The sequence below is a fragment of the Hyla sarda genome, chromosome 1 (assembly GCF_029499605.1).
Source record: "Hyla sarda isolate aHylSar1 chromosome 1, aHylSar1.hap1, whole genome shotgun sequence".
Lineage (NCBI taxonomy): Eukaryota > Metazoa > Chordata > Amphibia > Anura > Hylidae > Hyla > Hyla sarda.
This window is the reverse complement of record NC_079189.1, coordinates 172799038-172819575: the sequence shown is the minus strand read 5'-3', so window position 1 is coordinate 172819575 and position 20538 is coordinate 172799038. Positions and strand designations below refer to the sequence as shown.

Genomic DNA, 20538 nt, shown 5'->3' with positions numbered 1-20538 from the left:
GCTGTGGTGGCGTGGCCACGCCACCACAGCACACCATAGGCTTCAGGACGCCAAAATAATTTATTTAGCACTGAAGAAGGCACATGCTGGTGCTGAAACCCGTTGTCCGTTTGTTCTAAACCACAATAAAACTGTCCTGTGCTTTATTGGTGTTCCGCATCCTTTTTATTTTAGCAGTAGCGCTCGTCTAGTATCCCCATTTTCTACTCTCCTCTTCCTGGTTGCGTTTGGAGTAAGTGAGGTTTGGTGTGCCGAGGGATCCTCCGTATCGGCACCTGTTTCCATAGAGTCCCCATCAGAGAAGGTGAAGCTAACCTTCGTGTCTTTCTTGGGGGGTCTTTTTGGTGTAATTTTTGCAGCTCCAATTGTTCTTTAAAATGGACCGGGAAGTTGAATTATTCACATCAGGCCATTGAAAAACAGAGTCCGTTCTGTAATCTTATAATTCCCGGACAAACTTTCTCTGTTAAACCTCTGCTATAGACTCCTCCAGTTTGGCTATTCCCTCCATCATTTTATTATCATATTCAGCAAAGGATGGGTGCTTTTTATACTGGGTTAAGTTAGCTTGTAGGTCAGTAATTTTTTTGGTGGCAAGAGACAGAGCTGCTTCATCATACATTATGATTAATTTCATGAAGAGCATTGAAGACTCCACCAGCAAATTGTCCCAGTCTCTGCAGAATTGGTCTTAAAAAAAAAATAAAAAAAAAAAAAAAAAAACCTGGTTGGGAATTTCTTGATGTGAAGGCCACGTGGGACCATATTTTGCTCAGCATAAATAAAAAATTTGAAACATCCCACCATATTTTGGTTTCAGACATTAAAGCGTCCTCTAGTTCCCGCATTAGGATTCTGATCTCCACCGAATCCTGTGTGTTGGTTGTTTCTCATCATCTTTTACATGGAATGTTGACACCAATTCACACCATGCAGATTTGATGCGGTTTATTTGTGCGTCTCTCTCCATATTCCCGCTATATGTCTAGGGCATTACACATTTTATATATTTATATTTGTGTTCTTATATATTGCCCTGTGACTTTTGAAATTACACCTTTTTTATGTTTATAAAACATGAATGATTTTAACTAGGGATGTAAGAAAAAATCGATTCTCGCGATAATCGCGATTTTTCATTTGCCGATACAGAATCGATTCAAAATATTTTTGAATCGATTCTTTTAGGGATGTGGAATTTTTAATAAAACGCACTTTATCTTACCTGCCAACGAGCCCGCGGAGCTCCGGTACAGGTGTTCGGTCCCCGGGCTGTATTCTTCTTACTTCCTGTTAGTCCGGCAAGTCACATGGAGCTTCAGCCTATCACCAGCCGCAGCGATGTCCCGCCTCCGCTGGTGATAGGCTGAAGCTCCATGTGACGTGCCGGACTAACAGGAAGTAAGAAGAATACAGCCCGGGGACCGAACACCTGTACCGGAGCTCCGCGGGCTCGTTGGCAGGTAAGATAAAGTGCGTTTTATTTTATTTTGCAGCCCGGACGGGATAACATGAGAAAAGTGAGCACAGGAGTACTAGATCGCCGCTGTCAAAGCTGACAGCGGCGTCTATTGGGATCTATGAATGCTCCCAGGTGGGCGATATATCGCGATGTATCGTCACCTAGACGGTATCGCGATATATCGAATCGCCACACTGGTATCGCGATTCGAATCGAATCGCCAAATTCTTGGCGATTCACACCCCTAATTTTAACTCATAATTCAGATGTGAAAATATGTGGAAAAAAAAATTCGAGCCACTTTTGTTTGTTTTTTTGTGTGCCAATTTTTTTCTTGCAGCCATATTGGATTTTTTTGTGCCAAAATTGCTAACTTTGGCTGCAAAATCATTTTTTTGCGCCAAATTTTACATCTCAGAAAATTCTGGCAGAAACATCTCTCAAAATATTCCATGGTTACTAGTGCCCAGACAAGCGATAACTGTATAAATAAGGTGCAGGTGCAGTGACCAAGAAAAAAAAAAATAAAACTACAACCATTTCTGTGATTTCTACATTATCAGAAAGCTGGTGTGAAATTTTTAAATTTTTGAAGTAAACTGGACTCTCACCCCTTTGAAAATATCACATAAAGCAGACATTATACGTGGACACGCCCACTTTTACAAAACTGACGTGAACAGTGTAAACTGCGGCACAAAGCTCTTTGAAAATGTGGTCGATACTTTTCACTCCAAAATTTTGGAGCGAAATTGTTTTTTTTTCCCTGCAAAATTTTTCCACCTGAATCCTTCAAACCTGACCAGTTTTCCTGTCCCAGCCTCTGAAATGCACCCCCACAGCATGATGCTTCCACCACCATGCTTAACTGTATGAATGGTATTGGGAAGGTGTAGAGCAGTGTGTGGTTTCCTCCAAACATGATGCTTAAAATTGAGACAAAAAAAAACTCACTCTTTGTTAGGCTGCATTCACACTGCGGTTGGATCATATGGTTGCCGGATCCGGCTGGGAGAGGGGAACACCGTGCACTCCTGTACCCCAGCTGGACCGGCGCCAAACTCCATTGACTTTAATGAGCCGAACGGAGTCAAACAGACTCCGGTGGGCTCATTTTTTCCCCGTATCTGGTTTTGTGACCGGACCTAAAACCGTAGTTTACTGCGGTTTTAGGTCCGGTCACAAAACCGGATATGGGCCAGAAATGAGCCGACCGGAGTGACTGTTTGACTCCAGTCGGCTCATTAAAGTCAATGGAGTTTGGTGCCGGTCCGGCTGGGGTACGGACACTGCGCTGACAGACACAGCAAACCCTCTTGCCACAGCTCGCTTTGATGTGCCATCCTGAATGAGATGCACTACCAGAGTCACTTGGCTGCCACTTGCAGAACCACTCCTTTATTGGAGGTGTCTTGCTAATTGCCTATAATTTCCACCTGTTGTCTGTTCTATTTGTACAACAGCATGTGAAATTGTCAATCAGTGCTGCTTCCAGAGTGGACAGTGTGATTTCACAAAAGTGTGATTGACTTGGAGTTACATTGTGTTAAGTGTTCCCTTTATTTTTTTGAGCACTGTGTAATTTTTGATTTAGCACAAGGCCTCAATATAAAATGTGAAAATAAAGTTAAAGGGTCTGAAAACATTTGAATAGCATTGTATATCTGTATATGATAAAAAGAAAAAAAAACTTTTTCCCGGGAACTCTACAAAGAATGCATTAAATTCTATTGTTTTTATTTTTAGGTAATGCGAATTGCACAAGAGCATTGGAAATTGCCATACAGCGTCGAATTGATGATACTCTAACTTCAAGATTACCAATGTTTTACCTTGTACACAGGCCGTACATAAGTATGGTAACTGCTGTCCACAAAACTCAGGCTGTTGCTGGAAATTACAGGCTCAGCTTGAATTGGTCACAAGGAGATATTTCCTTGGAGATTGTGGATGCATTGCAAGGAAAAATTATTGAAAGGTATCTGTTTTAAGTATGTTGTGCTTTATATGAATGATAAGAATATATATAAATGCTCTTAGAAATCAGAAAACAATTTTTAAAATGGTTTGTGAAGAAATGTTTTTTATTATTTTGTAGTTCACCATTTAAAAGTGGTCGCTCAATGGCAAGTCGTCTTTGCAAAGCTGCAATGTTAAGCCGCTTCAACTTGCTTGTGAAAGAAGCAAAGAAGGAGGATGTCTTTCGAGGTCTCCATTATCATGAAGCAAAGGTGTGTAATTATGAGGCTATACTCTTTGATCAGGAATTAGTAGTATTGACAGTTTATTACATATTACATATTTTATTTAAAAAAAAAAATTACAGTAGGACGCCATTTGCATTATTACCATGTGGCATGCATGCCATAGGGTTTGAAAAAGGAGGAATAATGCCTTGTTATGCTGGCACAGTGGAATTATTACAAATAATGAGCTAATACAGTTATCCTATGCACATTGAATCTCCTTCCATAGATGTTTGATTCAAAGCAGGGGTCCTCAAACTTTTTATACGGGGGCCAGTTCACGGTCCCTCAGATCGTTGGAGGTCCGGACTATAGATAAAAAAAAACATGAACAGATTCCTATGCACACTTATATATCTTATTAGTGGACTACCCCTTTAAGTACGCAGCATAGTTCCCCCACATTAGGTTGGCAGTATAGATCTCCCCCACATTAGGGTTGACAGTACAGTTCCCCCACATTAGGGTTGACAGTACAGTTCCCCCACATTAGGGTTGACAGTACAGTTCCCCCAAATTAGGGTTGACAGTACAGTTCCCCCACATTAGGGTTGACAGCACAGTTCCCCCACATTAGGGTTGGCAGCACAGTTCCCCCACATTAAGGTTGGCAGCACAGTTCCCCCACACTAGGGTGGGCAGTACAGTTCCCCCACATTAGGGTGGGCAATACAGTTCCCCCACATTAGGGTGGGCAGTATAGTTCCCCCACATTAGAGTGGGCAGTATAGTTCCCCCACATTAGGTGCAGTATAGTTCCCCCACATTAGGTGCAGTATAGTTCCCCCACGTTACGTTTGCAGTATAGTCCCCCCCACATTAGGTGCAATATAGTCCCCCACATTAGGTGCACTATAGTCCCCCACATTAGGCTGGCAGTATGTTCCCCCACATTAGGTGCAATATAGTCCGCCACATTAGGCTGGCAGTATGTTCCCCCACATTAGGCCGGCAGTATAGTCCCCCCACATTAGGTGCAATATAGTCCCCCACATTAGACGGGCAGTATGTTCCCCCACATTAGGTGCAATATAGTCCCCCACATTAGGCTGGCAGTATGTTCCCCCACATTAGGCTGGCAGTATAGTCCCCCACATTAGGTTGGCAGTATAGTTCCCCTCCACATTAGGCTGGCAGTATGTTCCCCAACAAACATACAGCCTCTAGCCATACAGTATGGCTGGAGGCGTCCCTGCGTGTTCTGTGTGACCCAGTGCTTCCCTCTGCCTGCATTTTGCTCCTTCGTCCCACTGAGACACAGGCACCGTGGTCCTTCAGCTGTTTCTAGGATCCTCCCGTACACAGGCACCTGGGTGAGATTACTCTTTGTCTGTGGATTGTCTGACCTACTAGTGCTTCCTAATGTCCGACCCCAGTACCGACCCCCCCCCCCCCCCTTCGCGGCAGGCTGCTACCGCACTGGTCACTATGCCTGCTCAGGCTGTAAGACCAAAATACCAGGCGGTTCCTCCGAACCCACCTGCACGCTCTGCGCGTCCCTGTGCCCCCCTGCTACCGCCCAGGGTGGTCTGATTCTGCTCCAGAATGGGTCGCTTCCCTCTCCTGGTCCATTTGTGACTTGACCAAGGCTTTGGGGCAACTCTCTTTGCGCTCTTCCGTCGGGGTGCCGAGGGCGAGTGACTCCCGCCATCCCCTGCGGTCCTGCCGCGCCCGCTCGGGGCGACCTCCCTCGAGTCCTCCCCCAAGTTGGGCCGCCCAGGACCTTCCCATCAGAGTTCCCGTTCTCATTCCACCTCCTCCAGACGTCGTCGCTCTCAGTCGCCTGATGCCCGCTCCCGGTCCGCCTTCCCCCGCTCCAGGACTCCTGGTGAGCGCTCTCGGTCTCCTGGTGAGCTGCGGCACTCTGATTCGGACCCCCCTCCCTCTTACTCGGAAGTGACTCCCCGTATGTCAGATATGGTGGAGAGCCTGGTGTCGGCTGTCAGGGACACCTTCCACCCGCAGGACCTGGAAACTTCTGGGGCTACCCCTGAAGTCTCTTTCCGCCGAGATCCTCGGATCCCACAGGTTTTCAGCCCCCACGCGGAATTCGAAGAACTGTTGGAGGCGGCCTGGAAACATCCAGAGCGGCGTTTTTCTGGGTCTAAGAAGCTTCAGGCTTTTTTTCCCTTTCCGCAGGAGCTAGTATCTAAGTGGTCCTCTCCTCCTACGGTGGATCCTCCAGTGTCTAGACTAAGTCGACTACTTTGCCGCTGGCTGATGCGGCCTCCTTTAAGGACCCTTCGGACAAGCATATAGAGAACCTAGCGAAATTTGTCTTTGAGGCGGCGGGCTCGGTCTTGTCCCCAGCTTTTGCCTCCACCTGGGTGTCCAAAGCCCTGGCGATTTGGGCAGGTGAGCTTCGCCAGGGCATCTTGGCGGGGACTTCCCCCAGCGATATGGTGGCTTTGGCACAGCAGGTCGCCCACACTGGTGAACACCTCTGTTGAGCTTCCTTGGAGTCGGCACGCTGCGCGGCCTTGGCCTCGGGCAACTTGGTGGCCCTCAGGCACTCCATGTGGCTTAAGGCTTGGAATGCCGATGTGGCCTCTAAACGCTCTCTCACTGAACTCCTGTCTCAGGGGTCTCGATTGTTCGGCAAGCGCCTTTACAAAATCATCTCGGAGGCCACGTGGGGAAAGAGTTCTCTCTTGCCCCAAAATCGGCCGTGCCATTCGGGTACGCGGCGGGGAACTCCTTCCTTTTGCCCTTCCCGTTTCTCAGGCCGCAGGGATAGGCCCCAGGCCTCTCAGGACAAGAGGGCTGCGTCCTTCAAGTCTCTGCCCTCTTGGAAGTCGGGACCTAATTCTCACCGCCCCTCTCCCAAGACGGGGACCGGCAAGCCCTCCTCGGCATGAGGGTGCGCCCCCATCCGAGTCTTCTCCTCGGGTGAGAGATCGCCTGTCCCTTTTTTCGGACGTTTGGCTAGCTCATGTCTAGGATTCCTGGGTTCAGTAGGTGGTTTCCCAGGGTTATCACATAGAGTTCGCTTCTATGCCCCGGGATGGTTTTTTCCGGTCCCGTCCTCCTTGGTCCCCAGCTCTGGCGGCAGCTTTTCAGGTGGCCCTCCGCAATCTTCTTTCCCAAGGTGTGATTGTTCCGGTCCCTCCTCAGGACCGCTTCTCAGGGTTCTACTCGAAGCTCTTCGTGGTCCCCAAGAAGGACGGCTCGGTTCATCTGATCCTCGACCTCAAACTCCTGAACGGACACTTGCGCCTCAGGCATTTTCGGATGGAGTCTCTGAGGTCAGCGGTGGCTTCAATGGATCAAGGGGAGTTCCTCCCCTCCGTGGACATCCGGGATGCTTACCTTCATATTCCTATCTTCCCGGTTCGCTGTCCCCGAGTTTCATTTCTAATTTGTCGCCCTACCTTTCGGGCTGGCTACTGAGCCCCGTGTCTTTACCAAGACATTGGCGGCAGTGATGGCTCTTCTCCACTCTCGGGGCATCTTTGTTCTCCTGTACCTGGACGACCTGCTCATCAAGGCGCCCTCCTTGTAGCAGAATCGGGCCAGCCTCAGCATCACCCTCCAGACCCTCTCCAGGTTCGGTTGGATTGTCAACCACGAGAAGTCCCATCTGTCCCAGTCCCTGGTTTTTCTGGGGCTCCACTTCGACACAGCGGCTGCTCGTGTCTCCCTGCCGGAGGACAAACTCCAGGAACTCCTGTCGGGGGTCCGCTCCCTTCGGGCGTGGGGCCCATTTCCCATCCGCACCTGCATGCCTGTTTGGGGAAGATGGTAGCCGCCATGGAGGCGGTACCCTTTGCTCAATTCCGCTGCCGTCCTCTCCAATGGGCCATCCTGTCCCAGTGGGAAAAGTCCCCCTTGTCTCCACCGCAGGATCCGGCTTTCTCCCCAGGTGCGCCTCTGCTTCCTTTGGTTGCTCCAGTCCCCTCTTCCCCGAGGGGGTTTTTCCTTTCTGCCCCTCAACTGGCATGTCCTGACAATGGACGCCAGCCTCCTCTGCAGGGTAGGGGTCTTCCGGGACCAGACTGTCCAGGGTCGCTGGACGTCATCAGAGGCCAAGCTCTCCATCAATGTTCTGGAGCTTTGGGCGATCCTCCTGTGCCTTCGGTACTGGACCCGCCTTCTCCGGGGCCTCCCAGTCTGGGTGCAAATGGACAACGCCACGGCTGTGGCGTACATCAATCGCCAGGGGGGCACCCGCAGCTCGGCGGCCATGAGGGTAGTCACAAAGATCCTCAGGTGGGCAGAACTTCTGGTTCCGGCCCTCTCAGCCGTACACATTCCCGGCATAGAAAACTGGGAGGCCGACTTCTTAAGTCGCGCCACCACGGATCAGGGCGAATGGTCTCTCCACCCAGAAGTCTTCGATCAGATTTGCCGTCTGTGGGGAACTTCGGACGTGGACCTGTTCGCGGCCTGTCAGAACAGGAAAGTCCCTCTCTTCGTGGCCAGGTCTCGGGATCCCCTGGCGCTCGCAGCAGACACCCTGGTGGTCCCCTGGACCTCCTTCGCCCTCCCCTAACTCTTCCCTCCTCTTCCGCTCCTTCCCCGGGTCGTCCGGAAGCTCAAGGCGGAGGGGGTCTCGGCCATTCTGGTGGCTCCAGACTGGCCCCGTTGCGTGTGGTACACAGACGGGGTCACCCTCGTGGCAGACGTTCCCTTCTGTCTTCCGGACCGTCCCGACCTTCTCTCCCAGGGACCCCTCTGCCACTCCAATTCTCTTCCGCTGCGTTTGACGGCGTGGCAGTTCAGACCGCGGTTTTGAGGGCTCAGGGGTTTTCCTCTTGCGTTATCTGGACTATGCTCGTACCCGTAAGCCCTCATTCTCCAGGATTTACCACCGCACCTGGCGGGCGTATTTCCGCTGGTGTGAGGCCCGTTCACTTTCTCCCACTTCCTTCTCTCTGCCTAATCTCCTGTCCTTCCTACAGTCCGGACTGGAGACAAGCCTTGCCCTAAGTTCCCTTAAGGGGCAGGTATCGGCCCTGTCTGTCCTCTTTCAACGCCCTCTGGCGTCTGACCTTCATATTCGCACCTTTTTTTAAGGTGTGGCTCACGAGGTCCCTCCTCTTCGGTCCCCCACTGCGCCTTGGGACCTTAACCTTGTTTTGGATGCCCTTCAGGGCACTCCGTTTGAGCCTCTGGCTCAGGTTTTTCTGTTTTCTCTCCTGGAAGGTGGCCTTTCTGGTCCCTGTCACTTCTCTGTGCCGTGTTTCGGAACTAGCCGCCCTCTCCTGCCGTTCCCCCTTTCTGGTTCTCCACCAGGACAAGGTGGTTCTTCGTCCGGTATCCTCTTTCCAGCCTAAGGTGGAGTCTGCCTTCCACCTGAACGAGGACATCGTGTTGCCCTCCTTTTGTCAGTCTCCCTCCCCATCCGAGGGAGCGCCACCTTCACAAGCTGGACTTGGTCCGGGCTGTGCAGACCTATTTGTCGGTCACCACTTCCTTTCGGCGTAGATACTCCCTGTTTGTGCTCCCAGATAGGAGGCGCAAGGGGCTCCCGGCCTCAAAGTCCACGATCTCCCGGTGGATCCGTTCCGCCATTTCAGAGGCGTACCGCTGCAAGGGTCACATTTAACTTTTTTTTCTTTTTCTTTTAATACACATTTTATGGGGGGCTATACCATGCAATCTTTCAATTGCATACACTGTTCAATGCTATGCTGCTCCAGCCTGCGGAGGATCACTGATCGGACAGTAAGGATGCAGGTAAGGGCCCTCCCACCGTCCTCTCAGCTGATCGGGACACCGCAATCTAATCACAATGGTCTCGAACAGCTCCGCTGATCTCGGCATCTTAAGGGTTGATGTGGGGCATTGGCCCAATCGGTGATAACTGGCACTAACCCTGGGTCCTGATTGCTGATAGCAGCTGGGATTCCCCTGTTTTGAAGCACGTACAGCCCGTGAGCATGTTTTAAATGTTGGTAATGGGACCAGGGAGTACAGGTACGGTTAGCTTACACAAATGATTTGCATTTCATAGCTGTATTTTTTTAATTGGCTATATATTGTTTACCTAGACTTTTGTATACTTGGCTGTGTTCTAATAATTTGATTAATACTCTGATTTCAACCTATAGAACCTTTCTGGATCCTACCAAGAGGCAAAGTGCTTGCTGAAATCTTATTTTGAACAACAAGGTTTTGGACCTTGGATTGTGAAGTCAAAAACTATTGAAGACTTTTCAATGTAATTGCATAATTCTACAAAAACTGTAGTGTTTGTATATCATTTTCACTCTTGTTGCTTACTGTGTTTATCAAAAAAAATTCTAACTGGAAAAACCCTTTTCGTTTCTAGATTCTTTGAATCTTAAACAAAAAATGTTCATGGTGTTTAGTGCTCCTTTCACGATTTTTATTTTTTCATTATTTTGTCATTTGTTTAAATGCTGTAATCAAGCTACTTATATTCCATATATATGGAAGCCATTTTTTTATATTTAGGTAATACAGAAGGTATAACATTTATATATTTGTATGTGTCGGTGTTCTTTAAAAAAATTTTGTAAGTTTTATGTTGGTTTTGTTGGTGTTTGTAAGGTGCTGCTATGTGTGTTATCCGGGGATAATAGAAAAGGTTACCCTACACACACACACACACACACCCTATTTGGGCTATATGTGGCGCAACTCTATCAAGCATTAAAGGGGTCAACCAGAATTTATTAACATGTTTTTTTATAAGGGCCCCAAATGCATTAAAATAACAATTTGTTACTTGCCTCTGTTATCCCGTGCTGATCTTGGCTCACAGATTTTTGAACAGATGTCATGTGACTGCTGCAGCCAAGCATTGCTTACAGTCCATACTCCGGGCATTATTGGTCAATCATGGCTGATGCTGCTGACTAGCGACGGTCATGTGTAATCAACTCCAGAAAGAAGGCAAGAATGCTGAGCAACACATTGACTTAGTTGCTTAGTCCATGTAATGACATGTGTAAACCAGTCCCAGCCCAGCCATTGCTACATTTTTGGGGCTTGCCACACATTTTCTACTTCTCTAATGTGATCATCGCCTACACTGAACAAATGAACATAGTTAAATGAAGAAATAAAAACTTTTTTTTCCTAAAAAGTTTCCTTGTCTCCTGGCAATTTAAGTAAAGCCTGGTAACCCCCTTAAAGGCTGGTTTCACCCACAGCAGGAAAATTACTACTGTGGTTTTTGAGCCAACGCCAGAAGTGAATTTAGCAGGAGGGAGAGAAGTGTAAGTCCTTCCTTTTTTTTTTTTTTGTTATTGTTCTTTGCTTTTGAATCCCCACCCGTTATAGGTTTGAAAGTCTGAACAAAAAGACAAAAACTTCCATGAAATGCTGTAAGTTTATATTATCATATCTGCCGTTCATCTTGCGCTGATTTTTAGCCTGGTGCCTGTACACTATATACCTGCTGTTTGTTATGGTTTATTAACCTCTTTTCAGATTCAAGATTTTTATTTTGCAAGGATAAGAACAATACATAACAAAACACTGAAGTACAGTACAGTGAAGAAGCTACTCAGTAAACAAGTCAACATGGTCAGTCACACTACATACCATATAATAAAGTACCAAACAATTAGGAAGATGGAATGTAAGGTTCTTGAGTTGCAGCTATAGTGTTCGTGGGTGTTATCAGAGAATTAGAGCACCAATTGCTGCGCAGAACAGGGTAAGGACTCCATCCAGTAATTAGACACAGGCAGATTCAGGTACAATAAGTCAACAATTCCAAACTACTAACTTCAACTGTAAAAATGGCACATTTTGAAGTAAAGCAAGGAGGGACAAAAAAGAAGAGGGGTTATGTGAAGGAGGAAGAAGAGAAGGGAAGCAGAAGGAGGGCGGGTAGGCTGTAGACTCCAGTCCTCTCTGGTCCGAGACGCTCCAGGTTCACAGGTCATTTAGACCAGGCAGGTAGATACTATATGGTAGAAATTAGGTGAATAGTAAAAGCAAGGGTGCAATTTGGTGTTGTATAGGCAGTAATGACGAGGGTGTATAGCGTTCATAGGTTATGTCTCAAGGTGTAGTGAGGCAAATTCAGGATATGTTTGAAAAGTTAGCCAGGGTCTCCAAATCAGCATGTACCTAGCAAGGTCGCCCCGGGAGTTGGCTCTGAGTTCCTCCATTCTATGTATATGGGAGGCCTCAAGGAGCCAGGATGTTATGGTTGATGAGGACGCGGACTTCCATAATCGAGGGATTACTGTTCGTGCACAGAGGAGGAGAAATTATATTAATTTGCCTATAGTCTTAGGTATCGAAGAGGGCAGGATAGAGAGCAGGACATGTTCAGGAGAGGGTTCCAGATGGATCGAGGCGATATGAGCGATCGTGTCTAGCACTCTGGACCAGAAGGTTGAAAGGGAGGGGCATGTCAGCCAGATGTGTAGCATTGTGCCTCTGTCTGAGGAGCAACGCCAGCATTTATCCGAGGTAACTTGGTAGAGAGTCACCAGTAACGTAGGGACTCTGTACCATCTCGCCAAAATTTTATAGTTGGTCTCCTGGGCTTTACAGGACATGGAGATCTTGTGGCAACTCTTGATCGCTGCGTGCCAATCGCCATCCGATATCGGGTGGCCCAGTTCCCTCTCCCAACCCGCCTTGTAAGGAAGGGGCTGAGTTGAAATTTCATCAATGAGGAGATTGTAGAGGAAACTGATCGCATGTGGTAAAGGACTGTCAGAGGCACACAGGTTCTCAAATTTGGTTAAGGGGCGGTGTAGGAGCAATTTAGATTTCATAGTCTGGTAATAATGGTGTACTTGGGTATATTGAAAGTAGTGTACAGGAGACAGGCTGGAGTGGGAGATAATGTCCGGTAGAGGTTTCATGGGTGTCAGAGTCAAGATATCTGCAAATTAGGGATCGACCGATAACGTTTTTTTAGGGCCAATACCGATAATCGGTGGAGGTTAGGGTCGATAGCCGATAACTTATACCGATATTCCGGTATAAGTTATCGGCTATTTATCCCCCCGTGACACCGCTGCAGATCCCTACTGCAAATGTAGCCCCTTGGTCACGATGATATGTGGGGTTATCAAAAAGTGGAGTTAGGGGTCCTTTGAATGGAAAAATGTTGAGTTTACGAAGGTATAGAGTTTGCGCTTTGTGAATGGAGAGGAGCACTGGAGGGAGGGTCGATACTTGTGTGGGTATAGAACGCGGGCGCCATAAGTATGCCTTCAAATCGCATTGTGTGACGTGTCAGTCTAATGTCACCCATTGTTTGTCTTGGCGGTGATGTCAACAGTCTAGATTTCTAGTGAGGACCGCAGCCAGGTAGTAAGATACGTAGTCAGGGAGAGCCAAGCCACCTTCAGCTTTTCGTCGAATAAGGACGTGTTTAGCCAATCTTGGGTGTTTCGTGGCCCAAAGTCTGATTGGAGCGTTGACCGCTCCCTGAAGAAGGAGCGGGGGAGATGGGTAGGTATACAGGCAAAAAGATAAAGAAGTATGGGTAAGGTGTTCATTTTCATAATGTTAACCCTACCAATCCACGAAAAATCTTTTCTGTCCCATCTGGTCAGATCGTTCCTCAGGGAGCGTATCAATGGAGGGAATTTAAACTTATAGGTGTCTGGTAGTTTGGCTGGGATCTGAATCCCTAAATATTGGAGTGATGAAGTGCACCACCTGAATGGGTATGTGGATTGTAAGTATTGTAGCAGGTGAGTGGGCAAAGTCAGGTTTAATGCTTTGCATTTAGTCTGGTTTAATTTATAGTTGCTAAGGAGTGAGAAGGAACGGATAGTAGATATCAGGGACGGGAGGGAGGTAAGCGGGGAGGAGAGATACAGCAGGTCGTCTGCGAAGGCCGAGCACTTATGACAAGGCCCAACTGTGAGTCCTTTGATATCAGGATTGAGTCTTATGTCATTTAATAGATGTTCCATGCAAAGAACATATAGGAGGGGGGAGAGGGGACATCCCTGGCGTGTGCCATTACAAATGCTGAAGGGCCTTGAGAGACAACCGTTGATTCTGACTTGTGCCTGTGGTGAAGAGTATAGGGCCAGGATCCGAGAGTGCATGGTCTCACCTATGCCAATCTGAGAGAGTGTGGCAGACAGGAAGCCCCAATCCACCCTGTCGAAGGCTTTTTCTGCGTCAAGGGAGAGGAGGAAGAGTGGAGAATTACGAGAAATTGCATAGTGCACAGCTGAGAGTGTGCGGAGTGTATTATCTCTCGCCTCTCTGCCCTTAATGAAACCGACCTGGTCAGGGTGGATTAGGGCCGGCATGTGTACCGATAGTCTACTAGCTTAGCGTAGAGTTTAGTATCAGAGTTTAAGAGTGAGATGGACCAATAGCTGCGGCACAGCGTCGGATCCTTACCGTCTTTAGGGATTACTGAGATGCAGGCTCGGAGAAAGGAAAGGGGGGGGGGGTCCACCGCTATGGAGTTGAAGGCCGCCAGTAAGATGGATGCATGGGTCTGGTGGAGGGTTTTATAAAATTTAGCTGTGTAACCATCTGGTCCGGGACTTTTCCCCACTTGCATGGAGTAGATGGCGGACTCCAGCTCTGCAGGGGTGAACGGGAGTTCCAAGTCCCGTATTCCTGAGGGAGTAAGACGCGGTAGCGCCGTCCGTTCCATATATTGGGCTTGGGGAGATGGTGTGGGGTTTGAGTCGGGGGGGGGGGGGGAGGGGGTAAATTGTATAAAGACTCGTATTATTTCCGAAATGCCTCTAAGATGTCTGGCGTGGAAGAGCAAGGGGGCCCGGTGTGAGGTTTAATCGTGGGTATAAACAGGGAGGATTTCTTCTCTTGAGTGCTGCAGCTAGCAATTTGTCCGATTTATTGCCCCACTCATAAGAGGCGCCCAGTGAGTTGGGAGTAATATTTATGTTTGGAAGCTAAAATGGCTAGGTTGTCGCTACGTGTCTGGATGAGTTCTCTCATGGTGCTATCCAGTTGCGCTCATTTGTGCTGTGATTCTAGTGATTGTAGAGTATGATTTAGTTGCGCGAGTTTTGCTGACGCCTCCCTCTTCAAGCGGGGACCATGTTTGACCAATACTCCTCTGTGAACACATTTCAATGTTTCCCATTTGATCATGTGTGAAGTATCTGATGCATGGTCTCTGAGAAAATTGTCAACTGTGTCCTTTAAGTCCTGTAAGCACAACTGGTCTTGTAGCAGCGACTCGTTGAGTCTCCAGGATGATTGGGATTTAGACAAAGAGTAAAGCGCCAGCGAACAACTGACTGGCACGTGGTTTGATAGAATCAGTGTACCTATTGCCGAGTGGGAGATGGAGGGGGGCATGAAGTGTGGGGAGAAGATGTAGTCTATCTGACTTTAAGAACGTCTCGTGGGGGAATAGAACGTGAAGTCTTTGTCTAGAGGGTGTAAGGATCTCCAAACATCGCATAACTGCATTGGATTAAGTTTTTTCCTCAGGGCGCGAAGATTGTTATGGGAGGGGGTGGAGAAGCCCGAGGAGGTATCAATATGTGGGAACAGGGGGAGGTTGAAGTCTCCACACAGGAGAATAGGACTTGTGGCAAACTGCGATAGTGTCGATAGGGTTGTGAGCAGGAATGAAATCTGGGTCGAGTTAGGAGCGTATATTGCGGCTAAGGTGAGTGGGTGTTGGGCTATCTCGCAATTGACAAATACAAATCTAGCATGCGGGTCAAGGAGAAGAAAAAGTCTTGTCCACAGCACCAAAATTCATGAAAAAAGTGTGTTTTATTCCATAAAAGGAAGCTTGAGAAAGGTCAGGTTGAGCTGACTGATACGTCGCTGTTGTATTGACACCTTTTATGGAATAAAACACACACTTTTTTCATGAATTTTGGTGCTGTGGACAAGACTTTTTCTTCTGTTTGAAAGCTGATCCCCTAACCAAGGATCCAGGAGCTGCGTGCACCCTCCTACGATATTTTTCTTCCACTGGTTGTGCTGTTTTTCTTCTACTACTGTAATGCGGGTCAAGGAGAGAGGATGTAATGCGGGTCAAGGAGAGAGGATGTTATTATTATGGAGAGAGATTTGTGAAACACCAGGACACTCTTTTGGACCGGGATTCGGGGTTCGTACTGTGTAGCCAGGTTGGGTAATATCTGGAGGGGATAGCTGGTATGTGTCCTGTTTTAAAGTGGGTCTCCTGTAAGCATATGATGTGTGCTCTCTGTTTGTGGTAGCCATAAAGCAATTTGGCTCTCTTCTCAGCCGTATTGAAACCTTGAACGTTTTATGTTACTAATTTAATGTTAGCTGCCATGTTTTGTGTGATGTAGAAAGGTCAACTCACCATCTGGAGTCAGAAGGCTTGGAGCATTTCGTCCGCCGAGAGGAAGGAGAGTGGTCCACGATTACCTAGGAGGTATTAACCTCTTTTATCCTGACTTGTCCCAGTTTTGTACTGTTCTGTTTATTGTTTTGACCATGATGCCCCTGCACTTTAGAGTAGGGACTCCCTCCAGGTTATAGAGTCACCGTTTTATGGTGGCTATGCAATAGGCAGGAAAAGAGGTTATGGGTCAGCTTAGGGCTCACCCCTGTTCTATGTGACGCATAACCATGACAATTTCTGGTGGTGAAGCATAAAGGATGGCTGCATTTTAACTATGCTCTCCTGCACTGGGGTACAATAAAAACCCCACTAGCTGCAGAGTTACTTTAATTTTAATGTTACTCAAAAGGAAGCAATCAGAGGGGGAAAATGTAGTGCCTTGGAGGACCTTTTTGCAAACTGTGCTGTGAGTTCTACCACCATCCTACCAGTGGTTGCTATGGCAGAACTTTACAACCACAGCATATCAAGACCACATATACACAAAAAAACTGTGTGTATAGTGAGCAAGGAATACGCAGCGTATTTTCCACTGCTGCTGTAAATTTTGCGCACCGTCAAATACGCTGCGTATACGCCAAGCGGAAAACGCACCCGTAAGGATATCCTTTCCTGTTTTTACATTTACATTTTTATTTTTCTGCTTTTTGTGGCAGTTTTTCATTGTCTTTTGAGCCAAAATTAGAAGTGGATAAAAAGGAACAAGGAATATACAGTAAGGGCATATACTTCTCCTTCCTGCTAAATCTCTACGTCTCTTTGTTTTGTCATGCATCTGTGAGTGAAACCCTCCTTTTAGGTGCATGCTTTTTTTTTTTTTTCAATGTTCTACCTAAATTGCATTATTAAAATACTAACATAGTATATAAACTTCTAGTGTGGTATACATAAAAAAAAAAAAATAGAAAGTTGCAGTCCAAGGGAATCCTTTTGCGCCAACATAAAATATGAAAATACAAAACATATAAACTATATCAATAAAATACACATGCATGAATTACATAAACATACCATTTATAAAAATCCAGACTTGCAAATGGTATAGTATTTTGTAAATAGTGTAATTACGTAATAAACATGACAAAAGAATCACTATAGCAGAATGTAATGATACAAAAAATAAATACATAGCCCAGTCTGAAGTATCCAAAGTAGAACATTGCTGATGGACGATACTCCACAACAAGGAAGTGCAGAAACATGCTAATGAAAGTGTCAACGGTAAGTCTCTCCATGTGGTTCTACATAGAAAGCATTGCTTCAAAACTTCATTTGTGGCAGGAGCCTCTTCTAAGACAAGGAAGTCTTTAGTAACATTTAGGCAGCATGGCCCACAAAATTTAAGTTAAAACAAAAAATACAAATTAGTGTTAAAAGTCTATATATTACTAAGAATAAAGGTGTGATAAGTAAAAACCTATGGGTGTAAGAAGCCAGGAAAGCAAAAAGTGTAAAAATAAAAAACATCAGTACATTTTGTGTTACTAAATAAAATGTGAGCAAGAATGACAAAAAAGAAAGGTGTGTTAAAAAAAAAAAAGCTGGCTAATCAGAAATATATATATATATATTTTTTTAATATTTAAAAGGAAACAAAAAGTAGAAAACAAAAAAAAAAACTTTTACATACTCTTCTAGGCTAACATTTGTGGGAAACAGTGAAACCTGAAAAGATCAGCTATCTGAGAAGGAATACTGTTTCCGGTGCCTGATTTTTTTTTTTTCTTCCAATTATAGTCAGTGGAAACTGCCCCTATATAAGTTGACCACCCCTTATCTGACTGAAGACCACTTTTTTTCTTATTTTTCCCTTCTTTTTTTAATAGCAAATTTTATAAGCACTCTGAATCATATGGAAGCTAATCTGTGCTGTATCACCAAAGTGGATCATGAAGGAGGAGATTTGCAAAGAACATCCAAGAAAGAGATGCTGCCATCATCATGCTGCCTTATTGGAGCTGATAAAGCAGAAGGGAGACCATTTCCAGCACCATTCAGTAGGAAGGAATCTGACAAATGGTGAAGGTGCAGCCTTTATCATGATGCTAAAGGGAGAGGAGTCATGCTGAGAACCAGGAATGAGAAGGGTAGCCTTGCTAGGGGATAGGAATGAGATGAGACCTGCTAAAGACCAGAAATGATAGAGGAAGCCATTCTGGGACTAGGTGTGAGACTGCTCATGCTGATCCATGTTGCAAACTAGAAAGAAGATTGGGAACAAAGCTATGGATTTGTAAGGAAATGAGCCATGCTGGGGTCTAAGAATTCAATAAGAAGCCGTGATTGGAATTAGGAAAGAGTTGGAGAGCCATACTGGTGACTAGAAATTAGATGGGGAGCCAGATTTGTCAGGCTTAGCTGACTTTCTTGGGTAGTACTTTCCAAACTGGGTATCAGAATTACAAAAATATTAGTATCAGCATTATGCATGTGGCTGTTCCTACAAAGGCTGAACAATTTAAAATAAGCTATTTATCCTGCTGCTGCTGTACTCTACTATTGTAGCACTGCGGTATTCCTTACTGTTGTTCCTTCCCCCGACACAATTTAGGATGCACATGATACATGCAATTGGCGTTATGGTGTGGAGAGGAGCATGGGGAAACTGTACATGCTCGCTGTCTGTGGACACAGCAAGGATTTTGCATTCATCAGATGGCACAACTGCTCAGCGAAAAGGTCCCCTGGAGGTCTTAGACTGTGCTCTGCACTGAGCAGGCCATCCACCATCTTGTGCACCCAGGCACAGCTGCAGGCTCTCACCCAGCCTATCAATCCGCCTGCTGCTGGCTGAAGGTAGGCCACCTTCTTAAACCCAAACAAGCAGTAAGCCACCCATAAAATAGCAAAGTTTCTAATAAAGAAAATAAATGCTGGGGAAGATAACATTTGTGATGAACAAAATGTAACTCATAGTATAGATGAGGAAATTGCAAGAGTCCACTGTTGAACGGTCTAAGTACGTACATAAGAGGTCAAAAGAAAACATTTCCAAGCTTCATTTGTATAATAAAGATTATATGAAATTGGGGTTCACATTTTCTGGTATTGAAAACAATTCTTGTCTCCAGTGTTTAGTTTGGTACCAAAAAATTTTTTTGTTTTACCTCAAAACACAGTAATTTGTCAGAAGGACCAGTAGAATACTTTTTGAGCGTTCAAAATATTTAAAGAAGCAGTCTCAATCATTCACAAAGAGACTAAAAACAACAAAGATGGCTAAAATGTAAGTTACTTGGTTGCTCAAATACCGTAATTGCCAAAAAGGAACCACACAATATTGCAGTAAACACTCTAAAGAAATCTTTCTGTGCTATTGTTTGAACTTTGGGCCCGAATTTGAGATGAAAGTTAACAAAAAAGATCCCTTGGCAGATAAAATGATTGGAAGATGTATTTAAGACGTGTCGTCTTCCATTAAGTATCAAAAAAAGGATATTTTTGTAGGCAGTTATATATTTACATTGCAATTAGATTATGCTAAACCACTTACATCTGTTGCTTAATTATTTGTTTTTATACATTTCATTCATACTGACAGAATTATTGAGCAAGTCACGTGTTGTCTAGAACTTCCAATGATAGTGGAGGTGAAGGCATATTTCACACTTTACATTGCTTAATGAAGAGAAATCATTTACAATGTTCAAATTGTGTAGAGACATGCACAAATGGCGCAAGCTTTATCAAATCATTGTCCAGAATGTTTTTCAATTCAGGTCTAAAGTGGTTCATATGGTCAACTACATTAAAAGTAGAGTTCTTCTATCAAGATTTTTTGCTCATATTTTGAAGAAATGGGGACAAAGTAAAAAAAAAAAAAACCTTCTACACAGATGTTCGCTGGCTCGCAAGAGGTCGAGTGCTTTGTTGTGAGTAAAATTGGCTCACAAAACTGGCAAATCATTAACGTGTATGAATAAAATAGACACCAGTATGTAAGTTAAAAGGAAAGAAATATCTTAAGTGTTAAAAAATTAGTGCTATAAGAGACAAAATAGCACTTAAAAATGAAAGAAGCTAATTTTGAAATGTTTTCCAGAACTGCTGAGTGCCAACTAAAATGTGAACTCAGCTCACATATTGTTGACCATTTAGCATTACTCAGAGGGAAAGTTTATCATTACTTAAAATTCAAACAACCGATTGGAACAGCAAATAATTTCTTTTAACTACAAAAAGTAACTTTTTAGTTACTATATTAGAATTAAATATGTTATGTATGAAGAGGGTGACTTTTGGATTTACATTTAAAAAATACATCCAAACTTAACAATTCATAGCATTAACATTTCTACTACATAAGAACACCAAGAATAACATCAATATCTACCTACCAATGGGATGTTGATGGGATGAACAGAGCTTTCAGGTTTGTGTCTTTAAAGTAGTAGTATCGTGGGGAAAAAAAAGTATCTATCCGCAGGATCAAGGATATTTTAGATCCCAGGGGGTCCGACCGCAGGGGCCCCCGCAATCTCATGTAGGGAGCCCCTGTTCTCCTCCACAGCAGCGTGTCCCAACCCACGCCCAAAGTAAGGGCTGCCACACCCCCT

At 45.5% G+C, this 20538-nt stretch overlaps 1 protein-coding gene across 5 annotated transcripts in view; it reads left to right on the top strand.

Annotated features, from left to right (window-relative positions):
* Positions 1 to 10730, top strand: part of ADAD1 (adenosine deaminase domain containing 1) — a 190310-nt gene extending 179580 nt beyond the window's left edge. For 2 of the 5 annotated variants that reach the window (XM_056564044.1, XM_056564050.1), the window contains exons 10-12: positions 3209 to 3440; positions 3561 to 3693; positions 9762 to 10727. In XM_056564044.1, coding sequence (XP_056420019.1) covers positions 3209 to 3440; positions 3561 to 3693; positions 9762 to 9875 — 479 coding nt within the window. In that variant the 3' untranslated portion in view covers positions 9876 to 10727. Of the gene's footprint in view, positions 1 to 3208; positions 3441 to 3560; positions 3694 to 9761 lie in introns of all 5 variants that reach the window. The other 3 variants (XM_056564051.1, XM_056564067.1, XM_056564061.1) reach the window with 3 other exon arrangements.
* The last annotated feature ends 9808 nt before the right edge of the window (positions 10731 to 20538 follow it).